This window comes from Pseudorca crassidens, chromosome X (genome assembly GCF_039906515.1).
Source record: "Pseudorca crassidens isolate mPseCra1 chromosome X, mPseCra1.hap1, whole genome shotgun sequence".
Taxonomy (NCBI): domain Eukaryota; kingdom Metazoa; phylum Chordata; class Mammalia; order Artiodactyla; family Delphinidae; genus Pseudorca; species Pseudorca crassidens.
In genome coordinates, this window is record NC_090317.1 from 132,691,488 (window position 1) to 132,718,072 (window position 26,585).

The following is a 26,585-nucleotide window of genomic DNA, read 5'->3' on the forward strand; positions in this document are numbered from 1 at the left end:
TGGAGCCATTGACTGGGCTGGAAGGTTTCTGAAAGCCAGAATCATGCACCTTCTGTCCACGTGGTGCCTGGTTTATAGAAATAGCTCATTTATTGAATGCAGTGAGAAAGAATGAAGGAAAAGTCACCATTAAACTTACTCTGTGACTTTTAAAATCTTTGTAAATCCTCAACCTCTTTTATGGAGCCAACCCAAGATCTATTCACGTGTGGCTTGGCCCATTTGGGGATGGGAGTTGTCTGCTGTGCGTATACAGCGTGAACCTCACTAATTAGACTTTCTGGCACGGAACTTCTGAGTCAGATGAGGAACGTGGCACCTTCACCTGAAGTTCCTTGATGTTTCTGAGATGCTGACCACTCCATGCTCTTTGCACTTTGATACACTCACCGAAATATACAAGTGACAAGAGGGTTTTCTTTTCTTTTTTTTTTTTTTACATGAATAATTTTTAATTTACTTGACTCATTTCTGTGTCCACATAGCGGTTAAAATGTTCCCCCTGGGATCCACGTATGAGCACATGCTCTGTCAGGATTCTCCAGCTGCATCTGCTTTGCTGTGGTCTGTTAGGAAGCACGGAGCTTTGGGACAGGGACAAATCTAGGTCCTCATCCTGGATTTGACTTGAGGATTCTAGCATCATGAGCCTCAAGTGTCTTGTGAAACATCCAGGTTAGGATCCATCCTGCAGAGGAAGGGAGAGAGGGGTGGTGCTCACCACGTGTGTTAAAGGCTCTGGACAAAGCATAACCGTTTCATAGGATTAGAGAAAACTAGTTGGTGTCTGTGTGTGTGACAGAATCTTGGAGTTGGATGTATGCAGGAATCAGCAAAGTACAACCTGTGGGCCAAATCTGGCCCCTTGCTTGTTTTTATAAATAAAGTTTTATTGGCACATAGCCACATCCATTTGTTTAAAGATTGTCGATGGCTGCTTTCCCACTGCAATGGCAGCACTGAGTAGTCGCAACAGAAGTTGTATGGCCTAAAAAACAAAATGTTTTACTAACTGGCCCTTTATGGGAAAAGTTTGCTGACCCTCTTCTCAATCCCAATGCCTTCATTTTTATCAATGCAGGATTGTGGTATGGCCTCTTGAGATAATAAAACCCAAGTCTGGAGCTCTTTCCGTCTTTCTGGAATTTTCCAAAGTATGGCTACAGGACCAGCTACATCAGAAAGTCCCCAGCCTGGGAATCTCAATTTAACAAGCAGTCCAGGTGGTCCTCAATTCTAGAATTTAAGAAGCAAGTGCTGCGTACCTTCCTTCTTCCCTAAATTCTTCAAACTGTGTAAGCATTCATCAATCTGATAGTTGACACCTCACTTGCAATATCTTTAATTCCAAGCTTTTCCTGTTCATAAACAAAGAAAAGCAGCTCTGTTGTTTTCCAGTTCTTTTTACATTTTCACAGAAAGCTGTAGACATAGAGGGATGTATGGGTAGACCTCGGAGATACTGTAAGCTTGGTTCCAGAGTACCACAATAAAGCGAGTCACACTAATTTTTTGGTTTCGCAGCACATATAAAAGTTATGTATAGGGAATTCCCTGGTGGTCCAGTGGTTAGGACTGTGTGCTTTCACTACCAAGGGTGAGGGTTCGACCCCTGGTCCGGGAGCTAAGATTCCCGCAACCCAAGGCGTGGCCAAAAATTAAAAAAAAAAAAAGAAAAATTAAGTTATGTACAATATATACTATCCTGTAATCTATTAAGCATACAGTCATACTATGTCTAAAAATAAGTGTCCGTACCTTAATTCCAAAGTACAAAAGAAAACAAAACAAACACAATTTCAGTAGTAACATCAAAGATCCTTGGTCACAGATCAACATAACAGATATAATCATAGTGGAAAAGTTTGAACTGTGAGAATTGTCAAAACGTGACACAGACCCGAAGGGAGCCAGTGTGGTTGGAAAAAGGATCCCAGTAGACTTGCTCAGGGTAGGGTTGCTGCAAAGCTTCCATTTGTAAAAAACACAGTCTGTGCAAAGTGCAGTAATGTGCCCTGAGCGTAATAACATCCTGGTGCGCGCTGTTCCTCTGTAACACGGTGTTGGGTCTTGTTGATCCCCCAGCCTCCCATCGTGCCCAAAGTGTGCAGCGAGGGCGACACCTCCAACTTCGAAGCTTATCCCGAGAACGACTGGAACATGGCCCCTCCGGTGTCACAGAAAGATCTGGAAGTCTTCAAGAATTTCTGAGCATGGGCTCCCCACCTGGAAGGTATATCTTTTTTTTTTTTTTTAATATCAAGGAATCTCATTTCATGCCTTAATTTTATCAGTTGAATTCTGTTTCTTTCTTTCTTTCTTTTTTTTTAACATATACATGTAGCTATTCTTTTTCAAATTCTTTTCCCATTTAGGTTGTTACATAACACTGTGCCCAGTTCCCTGTGCTCTACAGAAGGTCCTCGTTGGTTGAACTTATTTACAAAACAGAAACAGACTCATAGACTCAGAGAACGAACTTATGGTTACGAGGCGGGGAGGGTCGGGGGGGAGTGGGGAGGGATACATTGGGAGTTCGGGATTGATACGTCCACACTGCTGTATTTAAAATGGGTAAACGACAAGGTGTATCTTTATTTTTAGTAGTTAAAAATCAGCGAGGGGGCTTCCCTGGTGGCGCAGCGGTTGAGAGTCCGCCTGCCGATGCAGGGGACACGGGTTCTTGCCCCGGTCCGGGAAGATCCCACATGCCGCGGAGCGGCTGGGCCCGTGAGCCATGGCCGCTGAGCCTGCGCATCCGGAGCCTGTGCCCCGCAACGGGAGAGGCCACAGCAGTGAGAGGCCCGCGTACCGCAAAAAAAAAAAAAAAAAAAAATCAACGAGGTTGACAGAACCTCATGTGCAGGAGGTCTTGCATAGACCGAGTGGGGCTTCTCTCCCCCCTTCGGGCACGAGCGATGGAGCAGAACCAGCCCTAGTCCCTTCCAGGGCAGCAGAAGAAACAGCCGGTGTGTGTGGGCTGCACGGCCAGAGCAGCAGCCTCACCACCAGGATCTCACTCCCCGGACCGACCTGCCGGGGCAGGGTCTGTACCAACACATACGGCTCCCAGGAGACCGGTGCGCCTGCACATTGGAGAAGCATGGCTCTTGTGGCCGCTTCCTGGAATCCACAAGGTCCAGACCACAGTACTTCCCAAGGATTTTCAGAAGGGCTCTTGGGTCTCTTTTTGTTAGAAAGGAATCATCTGAGAACACCTTGTAGGAAATTTGCTAAAGTCAATTTGAGATTGAAAAGAAATGACTTTGAGTCCCTTATTTCCACGAACCTTTGAAGGTCTATATGACTGTCTGACTTTGAAGGTCTAGTTTATTTAGTTAGTTATTGAGTTAGTTTAATTGCCTTTTATTTTTCTCTCTGGTATCTAGGGGTTGGTTTTTATTTTCTTCATTTTTATTTTTTATTGAAGTATAGTTGATTTGCAATATTGTGTTAGTTTCAGGTGTAGCAAAGTGATTCCATTGTATATATGTATAGATTTTTTTTCAGATTGTTTTCCATTGTAGGTTTTTGTAATATACTGAGTATAGTTCCCTGTACTGTACAGTAGGTCCTTGTTGCTTGTCTATTTTATACCTAGTAATGTGAATCTGTTCATCCCGAACTCCTAATATATTCCCTCCCCGTTTTTCCCCGTCGGTAACCATAAGTTTGTTTTCTGTGTCTGTGAGTCTGTTTCCGTTTTGTAAAGAAGTTCATTTGTATCATTTTTTTCCCCAGATTTCTAGTGGAGTTATTTTTAATGTACTTTGGCCAATGGCAGGGGCCGTATTTGATGACATTCTTGGTGACCCTTTGGAAGTCAGGAGACCATTTCACGATCTCATTGCTTCCTGTTCATGCAACCAGCTTGCACTTTGCTCTTCTAAAAGCCAGACACTTTCATATTTGAATCTCTCTCAGTCATCTTACCGGCTGGTGTTGTCCGCTGAGCGATCAGGTGTGATGATGCTATGCGAAAAGATACTCTTTCTTGAAGCGAAATCTCATCCCACAGGTGAGACCCGAGTTCAGCTTCGTTACAGGATTCCGGAGCTCTGTTCTGCAGCTGTGGGACTTACTCGTGCCTCTGTGTGTGGACTCCTGCTTCTCAGCAGGTGGAGATGGATGTTAAGACAGCTGGCAGGGGACCTCTCGGCTCTCTGTGCCTTGTAGTTCTCTTCATCATAAAATGTTTTTTTCTGGTTGTATAATCCTACAGCAAAGCACATTGAAACTAGGATCTGTTTTTGTTTTGTTTTGTTTTGTTTTGCGGTACGCAGGCCTCTCACTGTTGTGGCCTCTCCCGCTGCGGAGCACAGGCTCCGGACGCGCAGGCTCAGCGGCCATGGCTCACGGGCCCAGCCGCTCCGCGGCATGTGGGATCTTCCCGGACCGGGGCACGAACCCATGTCCCCTGCATCGGCAGGCGGACTCTCAACCGCTGTGCCACCAGGGAAGCCCTAGGATCTGTTTTTGCTTGAGTGATGAATCTCCCTTCTCATCGTGGGTGAGGAGAGGCTAGTTCTGTGCATGTCAACACTGTAGAACATTAAAAACCCACCTTTCAAATATTGTTCCATGTCTCTTATTAGGCATCTTCTCTCCTTAGAATTCAGGCTTGTGGGTCTTTGCAGTAAGAATTCCAAAGGAAAGTTGGGTTTCTTTCGTGCTATTATTGTTGCTGTTCTTAGGATGACAAACTCTACCCAGGTGTTTAAAAACTAACAAAATCCTTTGTCTGATTTCATGCCAGAAACAGGGTGATTTGAGCCTGCCTGGGACAGATGGCTGCCCCCAGGCGGACCTGAAGAAGCACCTTCTTAATGGGAGAAGGACTGTTCCACATTTATGTACACCCGGATGTGTATAAAGAGATGGCAGAGCCGTTGACAGTTGTGGACCTAGAATTATTTAAGCAACTGGAAATCGACTGCACAGTAGGACGTTTTGAAAAATTGTTTGGTTGTAGATTTTATCTTTTTAGGCTTGTGTTCCTACTGGGATATCCTGGGGTTTTTTTTCTCATCGACTTTATAAGTTTGAGCTGAACTTGTTCAGATACAACCACAAATTGCGTGTGTGTGCCTGTGCGTGTGTCTGTGTGTGTATAAAAAGGACGGTGTGCCTGGATCAGGGAAATTGTGCAGTGAAGTAAATGTTCCTACTTTCCAGAGCCTATGGTGTTTTATGTTTCCGGTTGTTTTTCAAGCATCTATTCTCTTGGGGACAAATTTTGAAAGTATGATATGTGCATTCTTTACCATCTTATGTGCATTTTATGGTTATATGTGAAGAAAGTATCATACGACTGTCTACATCCAATATCTTCAACGCTTTGTGTCTGGTAGCCTTGGGTCATGAATCCAGGGCGACAGGGAAGGAGATGTGGCTTTGGACTTTAGTGCAAGGCTAGCCATTGGCCATGACTGTTATTCAGGGAATTTTCTCTGTTGCATTAGAAAAATCTCATACTCTGTAGGGGGATGGCTATCTATTAATATTCCAGGTTAAATCTGTGGACCAAACGGCATCTCCCAAAGCAAACTCGTAGCTTTCTGTATTGGCTCAATGAAGTTATGCAAATGTTTTCTTTTCCCTTTGGTTTTAGGAAAAGTAAGAAACAAAACGGGTACGATGGAAGTGTTTGAACCTCCCTCGTTTCTGCTTAGTTTTGCTTCTTCTTGTCAATGTTCAGTCCATCTGGGGTCATAGACCTGGTTGGCTTGTGCAGCATAACCGTTGGGTGAGATTCGTTTCTCTTTGGACGTGATGGTGAGGGTCCCCTGAGGAGTGCTCTGCTGTGCCTTCCCCTTAGCACTGATCTTGAAAGCCACGTGCTGAGTGGGTCGCCATGAGTGTGTTGCTGTGTAAATAGGGGTCTTCCCAGAAGCAGTGCCTGGGCGGAGGGCCTTGGTGTCTGTCTGGTCCCTCGTGCGTTTCCTCCTCTCCTCTCTGCTGCTGCTTTCTGATTCCAAACTTTGCTGTGAAAATCTAATGGCGCCGCCCATACTCTGTTGGCTGTGAGTCAGCTGAAAACACAGCATTGCTCAAACCTGTTACGTATCCGATCTTAGGGCCCAACCACGGCCTTCTCCGTGGAGGTCTGTGCGTTTAAGAAGTAGGTTCCAGAGCCTTCAGTGGCGGCAGGGATGCACCCGATAGATCTCCGAGATCGCCTCTCCTGCATCCTCCCTTTTCCTGCCAAGAAAGGTCCAGCTCCTTGGGCAGCCGGCATGGGGCAGAGTATGCCCCACAGGTGTGTTGGTGTCAAGTGTTGGGCGCCCCCTGAGCTCTCAGCCCCCTCCCCGGCCTCTGCAGCTCATGTGTTCTTGGGTTACCGGGCAGGTTCTTTGCCATCAACACTGTTTTTCCTGGGCTGGGCCAGGAAGGCTTTTCTTCCTATAGCCCCTTCCTACCTCTATCTCTTCTGCAGGCACATCTGGGGGTGTGGAGAGCTGCCATTTGCAAAAAAATCATACATCTTTTTTACCGCAGCAAAAAATGTCCAAGGAGATGCAGTCACCTCTCACATTTGGCCAGTTTCCACTCACGAATCCAAAGACGAGGGCTGTGTGTGTTTGAAGGTGACATGAAGGCAGCTTACACCTATAAGAGCTTTAAATTGAAGACACTAAATCACCCCCTTCTCATAAATGACCTCGTCTTCAAAAACCAACTCCATAGGTGAGAGTGAGTCCAAAATTTAGTAAAAGAAACCCATTACAATGAGTAGCTCAATAAAAATTTATTTTCCGAGGGTGCGCTTGGATAAATGTTCCCACAGAACTGTGTTTTCAGTCTGTACTTTTCGGGCGCCGTGCTCTTTGGATGAAGCCGTGGGCCAACAGGGGCTAAAATTTTACCGTGTAATTTCTGCACTGTTTCATCGTTGAACGTCAGAAGGTTAAATGAGCAAAGCAAACCTGCACGGAGGTGTAGACACATGAGGAAAAACATGTCCTGTGTCTTCTGACTATAAAGATAAACAATTAGGGCTTCCCTGGTGGCGCAGTGGTTGAGAGTCCGCCTGCCGATGCAGGGGACGCGGGTTCGTGCCCCGGTCTGGGAAGATCCCACACGCCGCGGCGCGGCTGGGCCCGTGAGCCATGGCCGCTGAGCCTGCGCATCGGAGCCTGTGCTCCGCAGCGGGAGAGGCCGCAACAGTGAGAGGCCCGCGTGCCGCAAAAAAAAAAAAAAAAATTATTATTTGGAGGTTTATGCTTAAAAAAATACAAAATAAATGAAACACCTTTCTTGAACACAATGCAAAATTGTACACACACACGATCCCTATGCGTGTTTTTTTGGGTTCGCGCTTCCTGTCCAGGATTTAATTTATGAGATGAAAAGAGTCCAAGAATGCATGAACACACACTGCCTTAATTTTGAACAAATATGCAGGGAAGACAAAAGTTCAAATGCATTGATGACTTGGTTCTTTAAAAACGTTGTCATTGACCGTCAGCCACGCAAAACATTGAAAGTGAAGAGGAATTCCAAGAGTACCACATGGTGTTTGTCTCACCTTCCAGACCCTCGGGCCCATTTAATTACACAAAGCGTTACCTGCCGGTGACCAGGGCATAAATTACATGGTTTGACGTAATGCAAAGATGGGTGTGATCAAAGTGAGTCTTAAGCACATGGCATGCTCCCCGTGTATAACCGAAAAATTGTTCCCTCCCTGGAGGCCTTCTGCCGCGTTCACATATCGGATCAAAAATAATCAGGGTGCAAGGTTTTGGAGAAAATTCACGTCCATCAGCACAACATTCAGAGCCGGAAAAGGACAGATTGATTTTTGTTTTCTGCAATTTTGACAAGTTGGTAAATGACAATGCTATTTAAAAAGTCTTTAGGACACACATGTATTGCAAGAGGTGGATTGAGGCGGGTCTTGTTTTCCTAAGGGGATTGTCGCCAGCCTGCTTTGATAGGCATCTGTAAAGCTGAGAAGGAGATGAAATCACAGCTGACCATACGGCATAATGTTCATGGTCACAGAAGTTGGAATCCCCCTCAGCAGAAATGTATCGTGTGCCAGCAATGGAAAAATCGTGATTTATGCTCTCCACATGTCAAAATACGCAAAAGAAACTCCAGTCACCAGGTAACAGGTGTCCACGTCACACCATCACGATGCTTTAAAACACCACCTCCTGTTGTGCTCCTGGGGCAGCTGCACCATCAGCTGTTTATAAAGGTCTCGTGCAGTGTTTTGTTTCCTTCTGTCCGTCTGTATGTCGGGACTCCCCTGCTGCCAGCCACAGCGTCACCAGTAGCGCTGAGCAGTTGGGTGATGTGACACACATTTGCCCTGTCTACGTACAACCTAAGTTACCTCTCAGTTCGGAACCACTTGAACTGTGAAATACAGCTCCATCCTGTTCCCGCGAGACCCTGATGCACCGCCCCGTAGGCACCGAGGGCCGCCCACCCAGGTGAACCCTGCAGGCTGCAGCAGGTCCCATCAGAACATCAAAATTCTCACGTTAGCTGCAGGTGCAGGAAAGATTGGATTTTTTTTTCCCCAGCCCTTTGATTTTGCATCGCGAAATTTACACCATCACAGGAGCCCTTGATGGCTCCCAATTAAGATTTGAAGGGACACATGCCTGCATTATTCTTTCTCCAGGGGTCCGTCTCCCTGGCGTGTATTTTAAACCTGTTGGGCACATCCTACGTACTGTATGTACCCTCTAGCCCTGTTTCTAACTAATTAGTTCCACTTCCCTGGCTGTTGTTGAGTTACCAAAAACAAAGAGAAAAACACATGCACAGTTGTCTTAATATGTTTGAGTAGTTGTGTGTGTGTGTGTGTGTGTGTCTGTCTGTCTTGTTGGAGGTGGAATGGGGGGGGATGCTTTCACCAAGCATAATGTTTTCATATCAAGCTTGTTTTTGCAGACCCTGTGGGGTTGCATCCAAGGAGCAGTGCTTCATAATCAAAAGGAAATACTCTGTATCGGTTTCCTCTAAATTATTGTGTCTTAAGATGTCCTGTTGATCTTCCATGGTGGACTTTTGTTATTTAAGTACAAGTCATTACATGTTTGTTTTTGCAACGGGGATGTGAAGCCTTTCTGCTCGCAGGCCGTCTTTCCTGGTTCCCTGAGATGCTTTTCCAGCTCTGCAGGGCCGTCAGAGCTTCCTTCTTTCTTGCGGGATGAAGTTCCTGGGCCAGCGTGGCACGTCCCCAGTGAGTCACACTGGGAGCCCCGCCGGGTCATCCCAGCTTCTCATGTGGATTAAAAAACCCTGTCAATTCCTTGCACAATGAAAATCACTGTGATTTGTATATATACCCTAGGAAAATTTTACTGCTGTCTAATTTATGGAATAATACTATTGATTCCAGGTTTGTTTAATAAAACTTTGTATCTTCTAAGATAAAGTCTGTCTCCGGTCTGGTTCTTTGCTCACAGGGAAAGCTGTAGGTTTTCTGCTTTCATCGAGCCTAGGTGTCGGAAGTCTTTCTTTTTCTTTTTAATTTTTTATATTTTACTGAGATATAATTGACCAAAAAATTATGTTTGTTTCAGGTTTACAGCATAACGATGCTATATATGTATACGTAGCAGAAAAACACCCCAGTATATCTATTCAACATCCGTCCCCTTACATAGTTATAAAATGTTTTTCTTGTGCTGAGAACTTTCAAATTCTCCCTTAAAACAAGTTTCAAACATATGTTACAGTATTATTGTATTTTCTTCTGCAGAGGGCCAGATGGTTAATATTTTTGGCACTGCAGGACAAGCTGTGTGCAAAAGCAGCCCTAGACTGTATGTAAATGAAGGGGCGTGGCTGTGTTCCAATAAAGTTTTATTTATAAAGAGAGGCTGGGGGGCTGGATTTGGCCATGCTTTGCCAACCTCTCGTCTAGTACCCGAGGGTGTCTTTGCCAGTCGCCTTTGCGGTTTGTTCAAAATGTACCTCCATCATTGTCATCAAAAACTGAACTATTTTAAAATTTCATTCTCATCCGTCACGTAGCTTGGCGCCCGGCTTTCCACGCTACCTCTGCAGTTTGCTGAAACATGCGCCCTTCCTCACTGTAAGTCAACCCGTGTGTGATTTATAGCATTCACGTCACTGCTACAGCCAGGTAACAAGCATCACACCAAAACGAGGGTCCCGTACGAGCCTGTTTATTGCTTGATGGCCACCCGTGTCCACCTCTGCTCATGGAATTCCTTTGGGAACGTCTCCACAGACAGGCACGGCAACTCAGGGTCTGGCTGCAAACCTTCTGGGAGTGACGGTCTAGAATTTCTATAGAGTAGGTGCTTAGGGGGTGACATTCTGGTTTGGGAGAGAGAGAGAGAGAGTGAGTGTGTGTGTGTACGTGCGTGGACGTGTGTGTGTGGACGTGTGTGTACATGCACGTGCACATCCATGCATATTTCGGGAGAAAATGAGAAAGGGTTTTTGAGGGACTGCTGGAGATGGTCCACGGAGTCTGTGTTGCGAAGCAGCTAAGTTCTTCTGTCTCCTCTGCCGTTTTGGTTGCCCTCATTCGCTTCTTTTCTTTTCTTTCTCCTTTTTTTTCCGTAACCATACTCTGTTCATGGAAGTCTGGAAGCCAGTCTCATTTTGCGTTCTTGTTAAAGAATCCAACAACCTTGTCTCAAGAAGTTAAGGAAGAACAGGTGTGGTCTCAGTCCAGGCTGCCTCAGGTATTGCCTGCGGAAAAAAAATCTTTCTTCTGTTTTTGGAGCTCCCCTCCATACAGGACAGTAAGATACCTGCTTTACAGGGTTTGTTTTTTAAATTATTATTGTAATATAGTTGGCATATAACATTCTGATAGGTGTTCCACGTGTTGGTTGATACATTTATGTATTGCAGTATGATTGCCCTTGTAGCGATAGCTGTCATCTCTATCAGGTTACCTAATTATCATTTCTGTGTGTGTGTATGTGGTGGGGATAATTAAGCACTAGTCTCTTAGTAAGGGTGACGTTTATTATACAATATTATTGTCTGTAGTCACCGTGCTCTGCATTAAATCTCCAGGACTTATTTACCTACTAGTTGCAACTTTATACCCTGATCAACATCTCTCCTATTACCCCTCCACCCCGCAGCGCCAGTAACCACCTTTTAACTCTGTTTCTATGAATGTGACTTTCTTAGATTCTGCAGATAAGTGATATCATACCCTATTTGTCTTTCTCTGTCTGGCTTATTTCACTAAGCATAATACCCTCTCGGCCCATCTGTGTTGTCAAGAATGGCAGGATTTCCTCTTTGATGGCCAAGTAATATTCCGTCGTATGTATCTGTACGCCACATCTCCTTTATTCATTCCTCTGTTGACAGACACTGAGGCGGTTTCCGTGTCTCGACTGTCGTGAATAATGATGCTGTGAATCTGGGGGTGCAGATACCTCTTCAAAATGCAAATCAGAACCACAGTGAGATACGACCTCACACCTGTCAGAATGGCTATTATCAAAAAGATAACAAACAACAAATGCCGGAGAGAGTGTGGAGAAGAGAGAACCCTCCTACACTGTGGGTGGGATATAAACTGGTGCAGCCACTATGGAAAGCCACATGGAGGTGAGGTTCCTCAGAAATTAAAAGTAGAATTACCAAATGATCCAGCAATCCCACTCCTGGGCGTGGCTACCATTTAACATTTAAAAATAGGAGATATCTGCCCCCTCCTTTAAAGGTAACAAAATTGAGGCCGAGAAAAACTAAGTGATTCACCACAGTCTCCTAGTTAATAAATCATGGAGCTGAGATTCAAACTCCACCTGACTCCGGCTCATTCCAGTGCACCACATGACATTTCAGTAATAAAAATATTAGGACCGTCATTGAAGAAAGAAAGAACCAGGTTCTCTATATTTGGAGGAAAACATTGGTTGCCGGGCAAACTGTCAAATGCTGAAGACCTCCAGTCAGTGGATTGATAAGAGCATTGACAATTGCATGCTTTGCTTTGTCTTAAGGCAGGAAACCATGATCTACTTGAACCCTTTTGAAAGTCAGAGTTATTAACAGGCAAATTACCTTCCAGAAATGCAGGCGAGAGACTCTTTTGTAGACCTGTGAAGCTACGAGCACAGATAAACTTTTATTTTTAAATGGTGATTGAAAAGTGCATCACGGGAGATCTACCCTCAATAAAATTTTAAGTGCAAAATGCAGTATCGTTAAGTATAGATGTTACTGGACGCACGTTCGTGTGCCCGACGCACAGTGAGGCGGAACAAACCGGAACGTCGGAGTTTGCGGCAGAGAAAGGTTTATTGCAGGGCTTGCCAGGAGACCGTGCTCAGAAAATCCCATACTCCCTGAAGGGTTTCAGCAAAGCGTTTTTAAAGGCAAGGGGAGGGCGGGCTGGGGTTGTGGCACCTTCTGGATGCTGGAATCCTTTGCTCTTGCATCTGTCCATGTAGGTCAGGTCACCGCGTTCACGTAAGCCTCCAACAAGACACATGTTATTCTCTGTTCTGCAACCTTTTATCTCTATATGAACCGAAAAGTGTTTTACTGGTAAAGGTCAGAGCCCGGAGCATGTGCCGTTACGTATATTTCAGGCCACAGGCAACATTCTTTTACAAAAGGTGCAGAGCCAGCATCACTGAGCACAGGCGACAGAGCACAAAGGTCAAAGGAACAGGTAACTGGTTTCCCCTGTTACGTAGGCACCATCAAGTCCAGCAGCTCCCTAGGATGTATTGCTCTCACGTAACCGAACTCTATCCCCGTTGAACAGTGAGTGACTGCCTCCCACCGCTCCCCTGTCCCCACTGCCCTTGGTCCCTGGCAGCCGCCTTTGGGGCTGGGTCTCGAATTTCACCCGAAATGTTTCCAGTTCTCAAGAACATCCTGGAGAATAGACTGGCTTTGGTATCTGGTTAGAAAGGTCTGGCTTGGAGCCCGCTGCACAGTCAGCTTTTATAGTCCCCCGGGGAGGGCGATGTCTCGGAAAGCCACTGGCTGAACAATGCTTCTTTCTCATGAATCAGAATTTGTGTGCAGGCTGTTTAAAACCAGTGCCTTAGAGAAAGCGAAAAATAAAAAATCCACAAAAGGCAGAGTTTTTAAAGGGACGTCCTTCCAGTAAGTGGGAAAGAACAAAGGTTAATTCGGCCCACGGAGGTCGGAATTTGGGCAGTTCTTATCCACTGTGCTTATTTTTGTCAGGGTGGAGAAGCACGACCCAATGCCTAAAAGGCAAAGGGGGAGGATTGGCCTTGTGCAGAGTACATTCTAATACCCGAGAACTCTCCGTTTCCCGGTGGCCAGATGGTTATTTATTTTCTTAAACTGATATCCTTTTATTAAAAAAAAATTTATGATTTATTTTTGGCTGCGTTGGGTCTTCGTTGCTGCGTGCGGGCTTCTCATTGTGGTGGCTTCTCGTTGCAGAGCACGGGCTTCAGTAGCTGTGGCTCGTGGGCTCAGTAGTTGTGGCTCGCGGGCTCTAGAGCACAGGCTCAGTAGCTGTGGCGCACGGGCTTAGTGGCTCCGCGGCATGTGGGATCTTCCCCGACCAGGGCTCGCACCCGTGTCCCCTGCATTGGCGGGCGGATGCTTAACCACTGCACCACCAGGAAGTCCCTGGCCGGATGTTTAGATCCTTGGCTTTTTCTTGGGAATCTGTTGTCTTTTCCTTCCTAAGGGAGGGAGCCCCCGTGACCTATTCGGGGGAATTTATGCCACTTTCAGAATGTCATCTGAAAGAATTGGGCTTTAGCAGAGATCCCCTAATTCGTGCTTTTCAAGCCTTTACTGTGGTCATGGTGGGAAACCTATTTGGCATGTTTAGCAGAACCATCCAGAAATGAAACCACATTTCAGGCTTGGGTCTTTTGTGGGAAGCCCATAGGTGACTGCTCTGAATCCCGCTTTTTTTTTCCTCACATGAACTCCAAGCTCTGTGTTGCTGATTTCACGAGGGACCGAATACTAGGGAGGGGTTAGAAGAAAAGCTGCGGCTCTCTTTCCCATCATGTCTGTGAACTTAGAAGTTGATCCTCTTTTCTACCCCTTCATTTCCGTTGTTCACCACGGCGCACACCAGCCTTCTGGTTCATCGGTGCAGTTTACAGCATGCTTACCGGTGCTGTGTCCTCATCTGTGCGGTTTACGGCGTGCTTACTGGTGCTCTGTCCTCATCTGTGCGGTTTACAGCATGCTTACCGGTGCTCTGTCCTCATCTGTGCGGTTTACAGCGTGCTTACCGGTGCTCTGTCCTCATCTGTGCGGTTTACAGCATGCTTACCGGTGCTCTGTCCTCATCTGTGCGGTTTACAGCATGCTTACCGGTGCTCTGTCCTCATCTGTGCGGTTTACAGCATGCTTACCAGTGCTCTGTCTTTCTGGACTCATATTTTCTTTTCTCCAGCCCTTATTCCCAGTCCCTGCACACTTGTACTTTGACAGAACGTTGGTCCAGTGTGTTCTTTTATTTTTTAGTTAGTTAGTTTGTTTGTTTTACAACTGTTGGGTCGAAATTGCCATGGACATGGCCTGTGGCCAGCACTTTTTTACAGTCTGCTCTGGGATGCCGGTCGGATGGATTTTCCTTCCTAACGGTGGTGGAAGGTCTTTGTCAGCTCTGGGCAGCTGGCGATGGGGCAGCCACCAGCCTCTCCCCCAGATGTCTCCAGCTCTCATTGAAGATCTGTTACCGGCCGGGGTTCCTGGCCTCCTTAATCAATAGAAATTGATCAGAGGCCAGACAAGAAATTCAGGCAAAGCTTTACTGGGGTCCCTGCTGCAGCAGGGGGGGAGCGAGAACAAATAACAGGTGCCCTTGCCCCGCTCCCCGAGTGGGGGGCAGCTGGGTCCTTCTACGGGGTGAGGGTAGGGGTGGGTCCAGGGGTCGGGCTGGAGGGGAGGCTTAGGGAGTCTGCCCACCCCTTTGGTGGTGTGAGTGCAGGGGGCATGCGCAGTGCCCTGCTTTGGTGGTGTGAGTGCAGGGGGCGTGCGCAGTGCCCTGCTTTTGCTCCAGACTCTTCAAAAGTGGCAGTTGCGTTTTTTGGTCTCTTTGTGTCTTTTGTCCAGAATTTGCCCCAACTGCACATGCACGCAGTTATTTTTAGTCCCATACAGTGTGTTTATATTTTGTTGCTGGAAGAGAGGTGTGTCCAGGTTCAAGCACTGCGGCACTGCAGCCAAGGGTCCCGGGTCCCAGCCAGTCTCAGATCTGCATAGACGTCTGGGCTTCTGGATGGCTGGGAGGGTTCTCTTTTCCAAAAGGGGAAGAGATGCTGGTGGGATTCCGCGTGCCTTACTCTCAGCTCTCTCAAAGCTGGCTCCAGAATTCAGCGTGTCCTCGTCAGGTGTGGAAGACCCCGACATGTGTAACCATTTTCCTATGTGTCCATCCCCCAGTTTTCACTTTATTTCCTTGTTCTCATTTGGTTCTTACCTTTGACATTTTCTACTGGTCTTCACTGAAAATCGGCTTCATTTTCTGCCCTTGTAGAAATATTCTTTCAGTCGTGACAGATAATCCTCTTTCTGAGCTCCCGATAGATGTACTGTTTCTACCCAGGCAAGATAAATTTGATAACCCCCTTTAAAAAGATTTTCACCACTTTTCGAGGCGTCTGTTTAACCCCTCAAATGGGTACTGTTGCATATGTAAAGCAATTATTTAAAACAGTTTTGGAATTGTAGTATTTAGATCGTGCAACATTTCATTAAGAGTATAAATGTAATAAAGAAGGGTGTGCTGATCTCTCAGGGGAGAGGTGTGCTCTCCACACTCGATGGGGTACAGGACGCCGCACATCAGAGTCCTCCAGCCCCAAACGTCAGTAGCACCGAAGTTCAGAGACCCTGGACCTTAGCATAAGACTGTCCATCCACCTATCTATCTATATCTGTCTGTCTGTCTATGTCTGTCTGTCCATCATTTACACCATTTCTTTAAAGACTTTGCTCAGCTGTCTTCTCATAAAGGGGTCCCTCCTGCATCGTATTTAAAATTTCAACTCATTTCTCCTGCCCCTATCACCAGCCCCTTCCTTCATTTATTTTTCTCCATAGCACTGAGCACTTTCTAATGGGTCATGACCACTTTTCTTACTTATCTTTACTGTCTGTCTCTCCCCATTATAATGCAAACTCCATGGAGGAAGGGAAGTTGGTCTCTGGTTTTGTTCAGGGTTGTATGTCTGGTGCCTGGAACAGTTCTCAGGACATGCAAGGACACCCTCATGTAAAACTCTGTTATGTGTAGTTTCTCTGCCACTAAGTGTAGAGAAACTTACTGCACTTTCCTGTGCAATGAGGAGATGGTCTCCTACTGTAGGCAAGGTGCCCTTACGTAATTTATGTATTGAATTGCTGGAAAGAAGAGAATTTTTTTGCATTTTGTACAGCGCAAACCATGCTTTATATAAAATAGCGTGCATGTATATACACATGAGGTTGCATCTTTGTGTGTGTGTGTGTTGTGGGGCAGGGGTCCCCATCCCCTGGGCCATGGACCGGTACTGGTCCGTGTCTTGTTAGGAAACGGGCCGCACAGCAGGAGGTGAGCGGCGGGCGAGTGAGGGAAGCTCCACCTGTATTTGCAGCCGCTCCCGTCGCTCGCATTACCGCCTGAGCTCCCCCTCCTGTCAGATCAGCGGCGGCATTAGATTCTCACGGGAGCGTGAGCCCCACTGTGAACTGCGCATGCGAGGCATCTAGGTTGCGCGCTCCTTGTGAGAATCTAATGCCTGGTGATCTGAGGTGGAGCTGAGGCGGTGATGCTAGCGCTGGGGAGCGGCTGCAAATACACATTATCATTAGCAGAGAGGTTTGATGGCGCAGAGACCATCATAAATCAGTTGCTTGCAGACTCATATCAAAACCCTATCAGTGAGTGGCAAGTGACAGTTAAGCTGCGTCTTACGGAGTAGACTGGACATAAGCCCTCACGTCGGGTGTCACTGTCTCCCATCACCCCCCAGATGGGACCGTCTATTTGCAGGAAAACGAGCTCAGTGCTCCCACTGATTCTGCATTATGGTGAGTTGTATCATTATTTCATTATATATTACAACGCAATAATAATAGAAGTAAAGTGCACAATAAACGTAATGTACTGGAATCATCCTGAAACCGTCGCCCCCCACCCCCGACCCCTGGTCCACGGAGAAATTGTCTTCCACGAAACCGGTCCCTGGTGCCAAAAAGGTTGGGGACCGCTGGTGTGGGATGTGTATCTGGTGTGTGTATATCTGAGGTCCGTGTGTGTGTATCTGGTGTGTGTGTGTGTGTGTGTGTGTGTGTGTGTGTGTGTGTAGCAGTCGTTCCTAGAAAAGGATCTAGAAACAAAATGCTGGATCCAAAGGATTTGCTCAATTAAATTATGATCAGATACTGCCCGTTGCAACCCAGAAACACTTTTATCAATTTACACCCATCAACAGAGAATAGAAGTTTCTCATAGCCTTGTCCACAGCAAGTGGACAGGCCAGCTTTTATAGTGTTTGGTACCTGGATTGGTTTAAAGAAGTCATATCTCAGTATTTTCAGTCCACATTTATGAGTGAGGTTTTGCACATAGCCACATGTTTTGGACTTTCACATTTCTTTTTTTCTGAATTGCCTGTCCTTTGCTTAATTTTTAGCAAATCATTATAAATCACCCTGCACCATTTCTTCAACCTCTGAACTCAGCAAATAATCCCATTGAAAGGGGTTTTCTTATTATTTTAGGCTGGTAAGGCCACATGAAACTTGTAATCATTTTATGAGCGCCCACTGTATACTTTGTTTTACCATCGGTGTGTAGTGTTTGCGTATACATTAGCAGATGTAGATCTACAATGTTTCTCTAACATCTGAAAGTAAATTAACAGGGTTTTTTTGTTTTGTTGGGGTTTTTTTGCGGTACGCGGGCCTCTCACTGCTGTGGCCTCTCCCATTGCAGAGCACAGGCTCCGGACGCGCAGGCCATGGGTCACGGGCCCAGCCGCTCCGCGGCATGTGGGATCGTCCCGGACCGGGGCGCGAACCCGTGTCCCCTGCATCGGCAGGCGGACTCTCAACCACTGCGCCACCAGGGAAGCCCTGCGTGAACATTTTTTTTTTTTTTTTTTTTTTTTGCGGTACGCGGGCCTCTCACTGCTGTGGCCTCTCCCGTTGCGGAGCACAGGCTCTGGACGCGCAGGCTCAGCGGCCATGGCTCGCGGGCCCAGCCGCTCCACAGCACGTGGGATCTTCCCGGACCGGGGCACGAACCCACGTCCCCTGCCTCGGCAGGCGGACTCTCAACCGCTGCGCCACGAGGGAAGCCCTAACGGGTTTTGAAGCCTGTGATTGTTCTTCTGGCCAGTTGTTCTGAACATTAGGGGGTTGCAGCCTATTCTGCTTCTGCATTGAGAATATTCCTATTCTCAAATTTACTCTGCTTTCTGTTTAACCGAAAGCTGCCAGTGGAAGGCAGTTGTCTCCTAAATTTGCACCTAGGCTCCTGGGTCTTTTAGTTTGCTCTTAGCACCATGTAGTAGCTCAGAATATACCTTTCTGGATTTTCACTCCACATCTGTTTTCCCGTCAATCCCCACCATCATTGGTATCCTGATCACACTTAGAAAACCGTTTAGTGGCTTTGCCAGGCGTGATGAATCCCATATATAGCCTGCTGCTCTAATCCCTTGAGACCAAGAACACAGAATTCAGCTGTCGGCGTGTTACCGAACTCGGGTCTCGCTGCTCGCCACTCCAAAGCCAGTACTCGAGAGGCAGGCATTGGTAGCCTGGATGGTGGCAACTGCGGGGAGAAGGTGGACTCATGTCTAACAGCCACCTCTCCCCTGCTGATCAGTGGACAGGAGCTTTCAAAGGGGAGTTTCAGGCTTCCCTGGGGCGCAGTGGTTGAGAGTCCGCCTGCCGACGCAGGGGACGCGGGTTCGTGCCCCGGTCCGGGAAGATCCCACATGCCGCAGAGCGGCTGGGCCCATGAGCCATGGCCGCTGAGCCTGCGCATCGGAGCCTGTGCTCTGCAATGGGAGAGGCCAGAACAGTGAGAGGCCCGCATACCGCAAAAAAAAAAAAAAAAAAAAGAGGGGAGTGTCAAGGCGGAGGGACGGGGCTACGTGCAGAAACAGCACAGTCTGCTGTGATCGTCATCTTGAAATTGGTCATGGGATGGTCTGATCTGTACCCTCTTGATTGTTTTCCGTACGGTTGGTCTTCACTTCCGAGGTCAGTTGGTTCCCATTTCCTTGAGGCCAGTTCTCAGAATGGTGGCAGCTTATGTCATGGCTACGGCCTGGTCACCGTGCAGTGCACTTCTTCCACCTGGCGGGGTCTTCAGTATCTGCAAAGCAGCTCACAGGACGTGGCTCAGAATACGATCGATACTCCCTGAGGAGGGACTAAGCGTCCTTGACTTTGTGTAATGGCTCCACTGTTATTATTTGGTTTTGTTTGACTGCTTTCCTTTGCTTCTGCATTTTCTCACTTCTCTGATTAAAGTTATTCTCTGGCTAAAGTTTTTCTACAGAAAAGAGGCAGGTGGAGGACATTGGGTGGGGGAGTGTCTGTCCTGAGAAGGCCACATAGGGTCTTGCTCCGTGTCAGTGCTGCAGAGGCTTAGAAGGTCTTAGGTGGTGGTGTGCTTTGTAAACCGGTTCTCCCGGGGGAAATAAGACCCTGACGCGTAGCTTCTGCCGACATCCATGGTGTCAGTACTTAATCCCGCCGTGACTGATTTCAAGCTGCCGACAGTGGAAGAGCTGGCTCACAGAGTTCTTCAGAATTTAAGTCCCCTTCTCAGAGCTGGAAGAAGCCAGCTCTTACTGTCCGGGTGGTGGCAACTGGGGGGGAAGGTGGACTTCCCAGAGCTGGAAGAAGCCAGCTCTTACTGTCTCCGGCAAAAGTGCTCCAAGAAGGAGGCGTCCTGGATTGGCTTAGAGTCTCTGGAGGGAAGAGGAACCTCCATCCACACTTGTCTTCCTCTGCTTGTCCTCCTGGTGGGTCTAGGAGCTCCTGAGGCCCCACATAGGGTCTGCCTGCTCCCCCCATGGAAGAGATGTCCCACCTGCTGGTCGACAGAGCCAGTCTGCACCTTCCCCCCCCCCCCCCCCCGGTGCAGGAGCCCCAGGGCTGGGGCAGAAATGTGGCTTTCCCACCCTTTCTTTCTCTTTCTACCTCTAGGATTTTAATTTGAACCATGAACACACAAATGGGAAATAGAAAAACGCCTCACTCTTCGTCTCTCCTCCTCCAAACTTCCTGCTTACCTACATGTTAAATTCTGATACAGCTTGGCAAATTGGCCTTCAGAAAATATTCTTCCTGTTTCTACTCAATCATTTAAAAAAAATACTTTTCTTCAGATCTTTACTGCCGCGTACTTTGAAGTTACTTTTAAGGGTTTTTTTGCTAGCTACATAGGTAAAATCTATTTCACCTTGATATGCATCTAAAAATTTTTGTTTGTTTGTTTTTTTGTTTTTTTGCAGTACGCGGGCCTCTCACCATTGTGGCCCCTCCTATTGCGGAGCACAGGCTCCAGTCGCGCAGGCTCAGTAGCCATGGCTCACGGGCCCAGCCGCTCCGCGGCATGTGGGATCTTCCCGGACCGGGGCACGAACTCGTGTCCCCTGCATCGGCAGGCGGACTCTCAACCACTGCGCCACCAGGGAAGCCCTAAAAATGTTTTTTGTTGGGTGAACTCTTTGGTTTTCTTTTTTCAATTTTTATTTTTTATACCATTTTTAATGGTTACACCCATTTACAGTTATTACAAAATCTTGGCTGTATTCCCTGTGCTGTACCGTACATCCTTGTGGCTCATTTATTTTATATCTACTAGTTTGTACTTCTTAATCCCCTCCTTCTATCTTGACCCTCCCCACTTCCCTCTCCCTGCTGGGAACCACTAGTTTGTTCTCTATATCTGCGAGTCTGTTTCTTTTTTGTTATATTCACTAGTTTCTTGTATTTTTTTAGATTCCACGTGTAAGGGGTGTCATACAGAATTTCCCTTTATCTGACTTATCTCCCCAAGCACAGTGCCCTCCAAGTCAGTGCTGTGCAGTTTTAAATGAACCAAGTTGACCATCTGTTATATGTTACTTTCTTCATGTTGCTTTGAAATGGGTGAGATAACTTATACCATCTGCCCCTTCCATCGGTTATCTTTTCCTAATAATTTATATATGCAAAACATACGATAAAGTGGGAATTCCATGTGGTTTGAGTTTTCTTGCCATGGGCGTACATAACTTATGTTAGAGAATGGCAACACACATTTCTGTGTGCTGGAATTACCAGATAGTTTGGGTTCTTTGAGTCTTTTGTATTAAAGTACTAAAGAATAAACTAAAAACCAAAGCAAGAAAAAAGTGGCCTGAGACAGAATCATAAAATTAGGGCGAGATTTGAAGATAAACCAGAGTACAGCAGTGTACAGAATGAGCTTCAGGAGTTTAAAAAAAAAAAGAGAAAAAAGCTGTGGAAGGCCTGTGTTTTGGGTCAAGGGAAGATTTCTAAGATATATTGGTACGTGGAAAAGTGAATTCAGAATTCGCTCAGGCGAATCCGTTGTGTTTCGTTTGGGGGGGTGAAATGACGCACTTCGGGAAACTACATGTTTTTCAGTATGTTCCTATATTTATGGACCCAGATCCATAGAAAAGGTCTAGAAAGATACACATCAAACAGATGACAGCTGAGGGACATGGAGGGAGATTGTAAAGGACAACTTTGGATTTATTCCCTTTTATTCCTCCATGGTTTGAGTTTTGAAACCAAGCCCCGAATTACATATGACTGGCAGAATTGAAACGACCGTAGCGTTCGAAGTGCCCGAGGTTTCACATCTGTTTTTATCTGGTGGCTCCCTTTGTCTTGGCGTGTCGGATTCCAACGTGCAGCTCTGCCCGTGCGCGGCCATCTGGGTAGGTAGCTTTCTTGGGAGCACATTTCGATGCAGCCTCTCTTCGCCTTGAAACACCTCCCCTGCCTTTTGCCCCTCCCTTATCACCGTCATGCCAGGCGGTCTCCAGTTGGGTGGAGGGATCTTGCAGACTTTTTACAGGAAGATATCACACCTGCTCTTTAGCTGTGTGGCCCCCCCCTGGTGCTGTGAACCCCTTGTGCGTTCTAAAAATATCCTGTGTGTTCACTTTGATGGTTTGTTTGTTTGAAGTCAGCAGAGTTAGATGGAATACCTACTTTTTTTTACGGCCCTGTCTTCGTCACTGGGCCAGAGGCACACGTGTTAAGCATTATACTCATGCAAGCGCAGGGGAATTGTTGAGGAAAAGGATAAATTACAATCCTTAAACATAGGCATAGGACTCCTCTTAAATCAGAATCATTGGAAAATGACTATTATTAAGCATTTCAGTCCAAATAATTACAGATTCCGAGCAACAGTATAAAGTTTGTAACATTTTGCTCTATAACCAGCTCATTACAGATGATCAGGGGTGATTCCATCCTGATTTTGGCTCATGAAAAGAGAGAATGCTTATTATTATGATTATTATTATCGGTTTTTACGACTTCTTTTTTTTTATAGGGCTATCAGATCTGAGGTCTGTTCATTATTTCAGAAATGCCTCGTGCCAGAGCGTTGTAGGATCTATTTTGGGGTTATAATGTGGTGTCTGTGGCATCTGACAAACTCATGTTTTAATTTATTTCAGAAACTTCTGGGACTTGAAGGCAATGTGTATTTGTAAAACACATTTTGATTCCATCCTAAGTATGCACTCATGTGTTTAAAAGATGTGTTCTTTTCACAGTGGTTAGGCCGGCCAACAGAGATTTGAGTTAAAAATTGACATGGGTTTGGGCTGGAGCGGATCCTAAATTCCATCCTTCCTGCAAATGAGGGGAACACACTGTTCAGGTGTCAAAAACCAAAAAACGTGAGATCACACTGTGAGCTACTCTTTCTGGAGAAATGGGCTGAAATGTAAGACTCTCAGTATTTAATTGGGCCACAGCGTCTCTCGTTAGGGAAGTAGATAGTAAAGCCTTAATTTTTAAGCCGAACCCAGCTGAGCAATTTAACGGTTAATAGACAATGAACACAACTTCAGAAGAGTATTTACCAGCGAAAGGAATAGGCAAACCCTTCTACGATTGCATTTCTCATCTTTCATTAGGTAAAAGACCTTCCAAACTGAAATTCTCTTCTGCCCTATTCATTGAAAAACAATGGATACCAGAGAATAAAGACCAAACATCAATCACAGAGACCAGAACCATAATTATTAAAACAACAAAACACCGTACTATATGTGTAGTTCACAGACAGGGCTGGTCCGAAGAGGTCTCTGTAGTAAATTTTTAAAGTATTAGCCATGACCAGGAACGGACACTCCCAGGCTGCTAGGACGACTTGTAAATAAGGAATTTCAGCATCACCAGTACATCCTATAATTATTTATAATGGCGGCGGAATGTTGGTATTTCCGGTGCCTTTGGGGATCCGTAAAAGACAAGAGTCATATTTCTTCCATTAGCGATTGTATGGTCACTAATGCCACGCAGGGCACGCACGTACCCACCGCCTTGCCCGTGCTGTTATCCGAGAATGTAAAGCAGGAACCGAAGCCTCATTTCTCCTGTTTTATTCGGAAACGTGCCGCTTCCTCATCGAATCCAGTTCTAGAAAGCTCGCCCTTCGAATGCCAGAACCAATTTTCACCATTCTGGGGTGAGAACCTCATTAGGTGTATCGCTTCCATTTCATTGATCTGCCACAGACGGAAACAAAGTAATTTAACGTGTCCGGACCGAAGGAGAGAAGTCAGAACCCACGAAGTAGCTGTTTTCTCTTGTCCCATGTCAGGCTGGCTTCGGGCCACTTTTATGCCTCCAATACGCCTCCGCTGTGAGTGGGTAGCCACGGCCTCCGAGCTCAGGGGGGGCGGGCAAGGCATTTTCTAAATTCCTTATTCTTGCGTCACAGCCCCCTGCCCCAACCAGGAACCTTGGGTAGGGACTGTTACCCGACTGGCGTTTATGTCTAGCTTAGGTCGCCAAGCTTGCTGCAGTCCCCAGCCTCAGCAGTGCCCACACTCCCAGCAGGGTTCTTTTCGCCTGTTTGCAGCATCCCCGGTAACCAGCGCCCGCTCTGGAAAGGGCACAAACCTTTATCCAGTCGCAGAGAATGAAGGTGACGCCCCCAAGGCGTGAGGATGGGACACGGTCGGCTGTTAACCTTGGGTCTGAGTCCAGCACCAGTTTCTCTTTCCGCGGTAGAACAACTCGATGTTCTGAGCCTGCTGTTGTCTGGGACCCGCGTAGACAAGCTTGCGAAGAGGTTGCTGGTGGATTGAGGGGCGGGGGGCGGAGCCGTGGACATCTTGGGAAGGAAGGTATCAGGAATGCAGGGCAGGATTTCCGTACGCATCGGGACAGCCCGTGGACGGCCTCAAAAGATTTATTGTTGCCCATCGTCTCCTGTCTCAGGGACTTTAAACGGCTGCAGGTTGTACTCCACGCTCAGATGGTCATTGGTTTAGTTACAGGTGATTGGCGTGAACGTTCAAAGCTGCGGGTGACCCCCCCCCCATCCATGCCCCGAGCAAATTATCGCTGCTAGAAAGTAAAAGATAGTTCATGCAGCATCCTGGCTGACTTTCAAAAGTAGCTTTGGAAGGACCAGGATTAACTATTTCCTCAAGACCAAAATGGTATTATAGTACCATCTGCTATGCACATCCCACCGCCCCCAGAAAGGGCTTATAAAGGCAGGGTAGCCTAATAAAATACAGGAAGCCCAGTTACATTTGAGGTTGGGGTAAATGCTGAATGATTGTTTAAAGCATGAGCATGTCCCCAATTAACGTACGTACTTAAAAAAACTATCCATTATTTGCCCCAGCTTCCAAAGTAGCTGGTGAATAGACGAGCGGTAACTGTTAAGTAACTGTTAAGTGTGTCCAGCGCAGTATTTGGGACATCCTTGTGCTTGCGGGCGTCCTGTAATTTGGTTTGCTAAAGCAGCAGCCGTCCATAAAGGGCACTGTTGCAAATTGTTTGTGACAGAGGGATAATCATCTAGCGATCCCCAGATGCTTTCACTCAGAAAGAAGTCTAAATAGGGTCGACTTAAAGAAAACAAACCTTAACAAATAAGAGAACAAGGCTCTCCTTCACGAAAGGGAGAGGCTTGGCAAAAAAAGAAACAATCGTCTGAAATAGCTTGAAGAATGGCACCGTCCGTCAGTCCGCCCAGGATGCCGTCGTGGTTCTTTGCTAAGAACGTCATCCTCTTCTTCGGGTTGGCATTCATCCCGGTTGGCAACGCTGTGAGCCTTGGAGAGAAAAAATATTTGGGGCTTCAGTTTGTGCCCGAACTGACCGTCTACCCATGAGAAGCCCTAAGTGAAATCAACGTTATGCAAAATAACTCCCAGATGATACATCTGGGCGATTGTAACAGTTTCATAACTATTCCTATCAACTTAGATTCTCCCATCTCCCCTTGCCATTGCAGTGGCTTTAAATGTTATTTCGTGTGGAAAAATAAACACGACATTCTTCTTCCTGCTGCCTTTAAGACTTTATAATAATAAGTAAACAGTTACTTCCTGGCCGCCTAATATTTATACAGGTGGAGCTTGTTTCTCTGGGCAGAGGAAAACATTTTGAAAGAATGCATGCAGCAGCTTTCTGTCTTCTGTGACATTTTATTTTCATGAAACGATGACCTAGAAAGCAAAAGTCCACATGTAATCCAAGGGCTTTAACGTTTTTCCTTGAAACCAGAAGCTAGCGCGGTGGCTACCAACACAGTGGATACGCACTAGGCACTGGCTCCTGATTCACGTAGGACACCTGGGTGAAGTGTGCTTTGCAGACAAAATCGTTACAACGGATTAAAATGTGTGTATCCACGGGACTTCGGGGACAGCCAGATTTTCCTCGAGATTCTAGAAAAGAGAGAAGGCAAGCCATAGTACGTGTCTTCCCACTGTCGCGTGCTTTCCTGCTCTTAAAAAAAGATGGCAAGGAGATGAATATTGGTGTGACGTATTCAGGGTCCAGCTGGCGGGATGATGGTGGTTCACAGACTTCCAAAAGTCATCGGATGGACAGACGAAGTGTCAGGTGAATGGGCTAAGGGGGCATTTGGGTCACCACTGAGAGAACTTGCCTTTATGGGTTCGGGACATTGGAACCTTGCGTCCAGGGCACGGCTCCGTGTTCATACAAAGTCCTCCCAGCTGACCATCACCTGTGGCGGTTTTGTGTAGACACGGATGCACTGAAATACCACGTCGGGGACTATAGCGGATTGCGTGGCTCTTAGAGAGATCCCCTCCCGCAGGGACACCTGGAGCTCATGGCGGGAACACACACACGTGGTTTTAATTGATGGAAAGGAAGCTTGAACCAGTGGCAATGGGATCCGTCCTCCTTTTGGTTACCTTAGATTCTTGCTATTTCAGGACCAGAGGACACCGGGTTTTCGAGGATTTATATTACGGTACTTCATTTGCAGGGGGAGCCGTGAGCCCAGAAAAGAAGCACGTTTTTAGGAAGCCAAGGAGGAAAGACAGAGAAAGATGGACAGAAGCCATGAGTCCCACAGAGGAGCAGGTGGGGAGGTTGCCCCGCCCTAGTTTAGTGAACCCCAC

General features: G+C 46.7%; 1 protein-coding gene across 5 annotated transcripts in view; it reads left to right on the forward strand.

Annotated features, from left to right (window-relative positions):
* Positions 1 to 9,397, forward strand: part of LOC137217481 (cAMP-dependent protein kinase catalytic subunit PRKX) — an 84,220-nt gene extending 74,823 nt beyond the window's left edge. Inside the window, exons 8-9 of one of the 5 annotated variants that reach the window (XM_067724387.1) lie at positions 2,086 to 2,233; positions 6,499 to 9,397. In XM_067724387.1, coding sequence (XP_067580488.1) covers positions 2,086 to 2,211 — 126 coding nt within the window. In that variant the 3' untranslated portion in view covers positions 2,212 to 2,233; positions 6,499 to 9,397. Of the gene's footprint in view, positions 1 to 2,085; positions 2,234 to 2,375; positions 3,984 to 4,018; positions 4,573 to 4,756; positions 5,180 to 6,498 lie in introns of those variants that run through there. The other 4 variants (XM_067724390.1, XM_067724388.1, XM_067724389.1 and 1 more) reach the window with 4 other exon arrangements.
* The last annotated feature ends 17,188 nt before the right edge of the window (positions 9,398 to 26,585 follow it).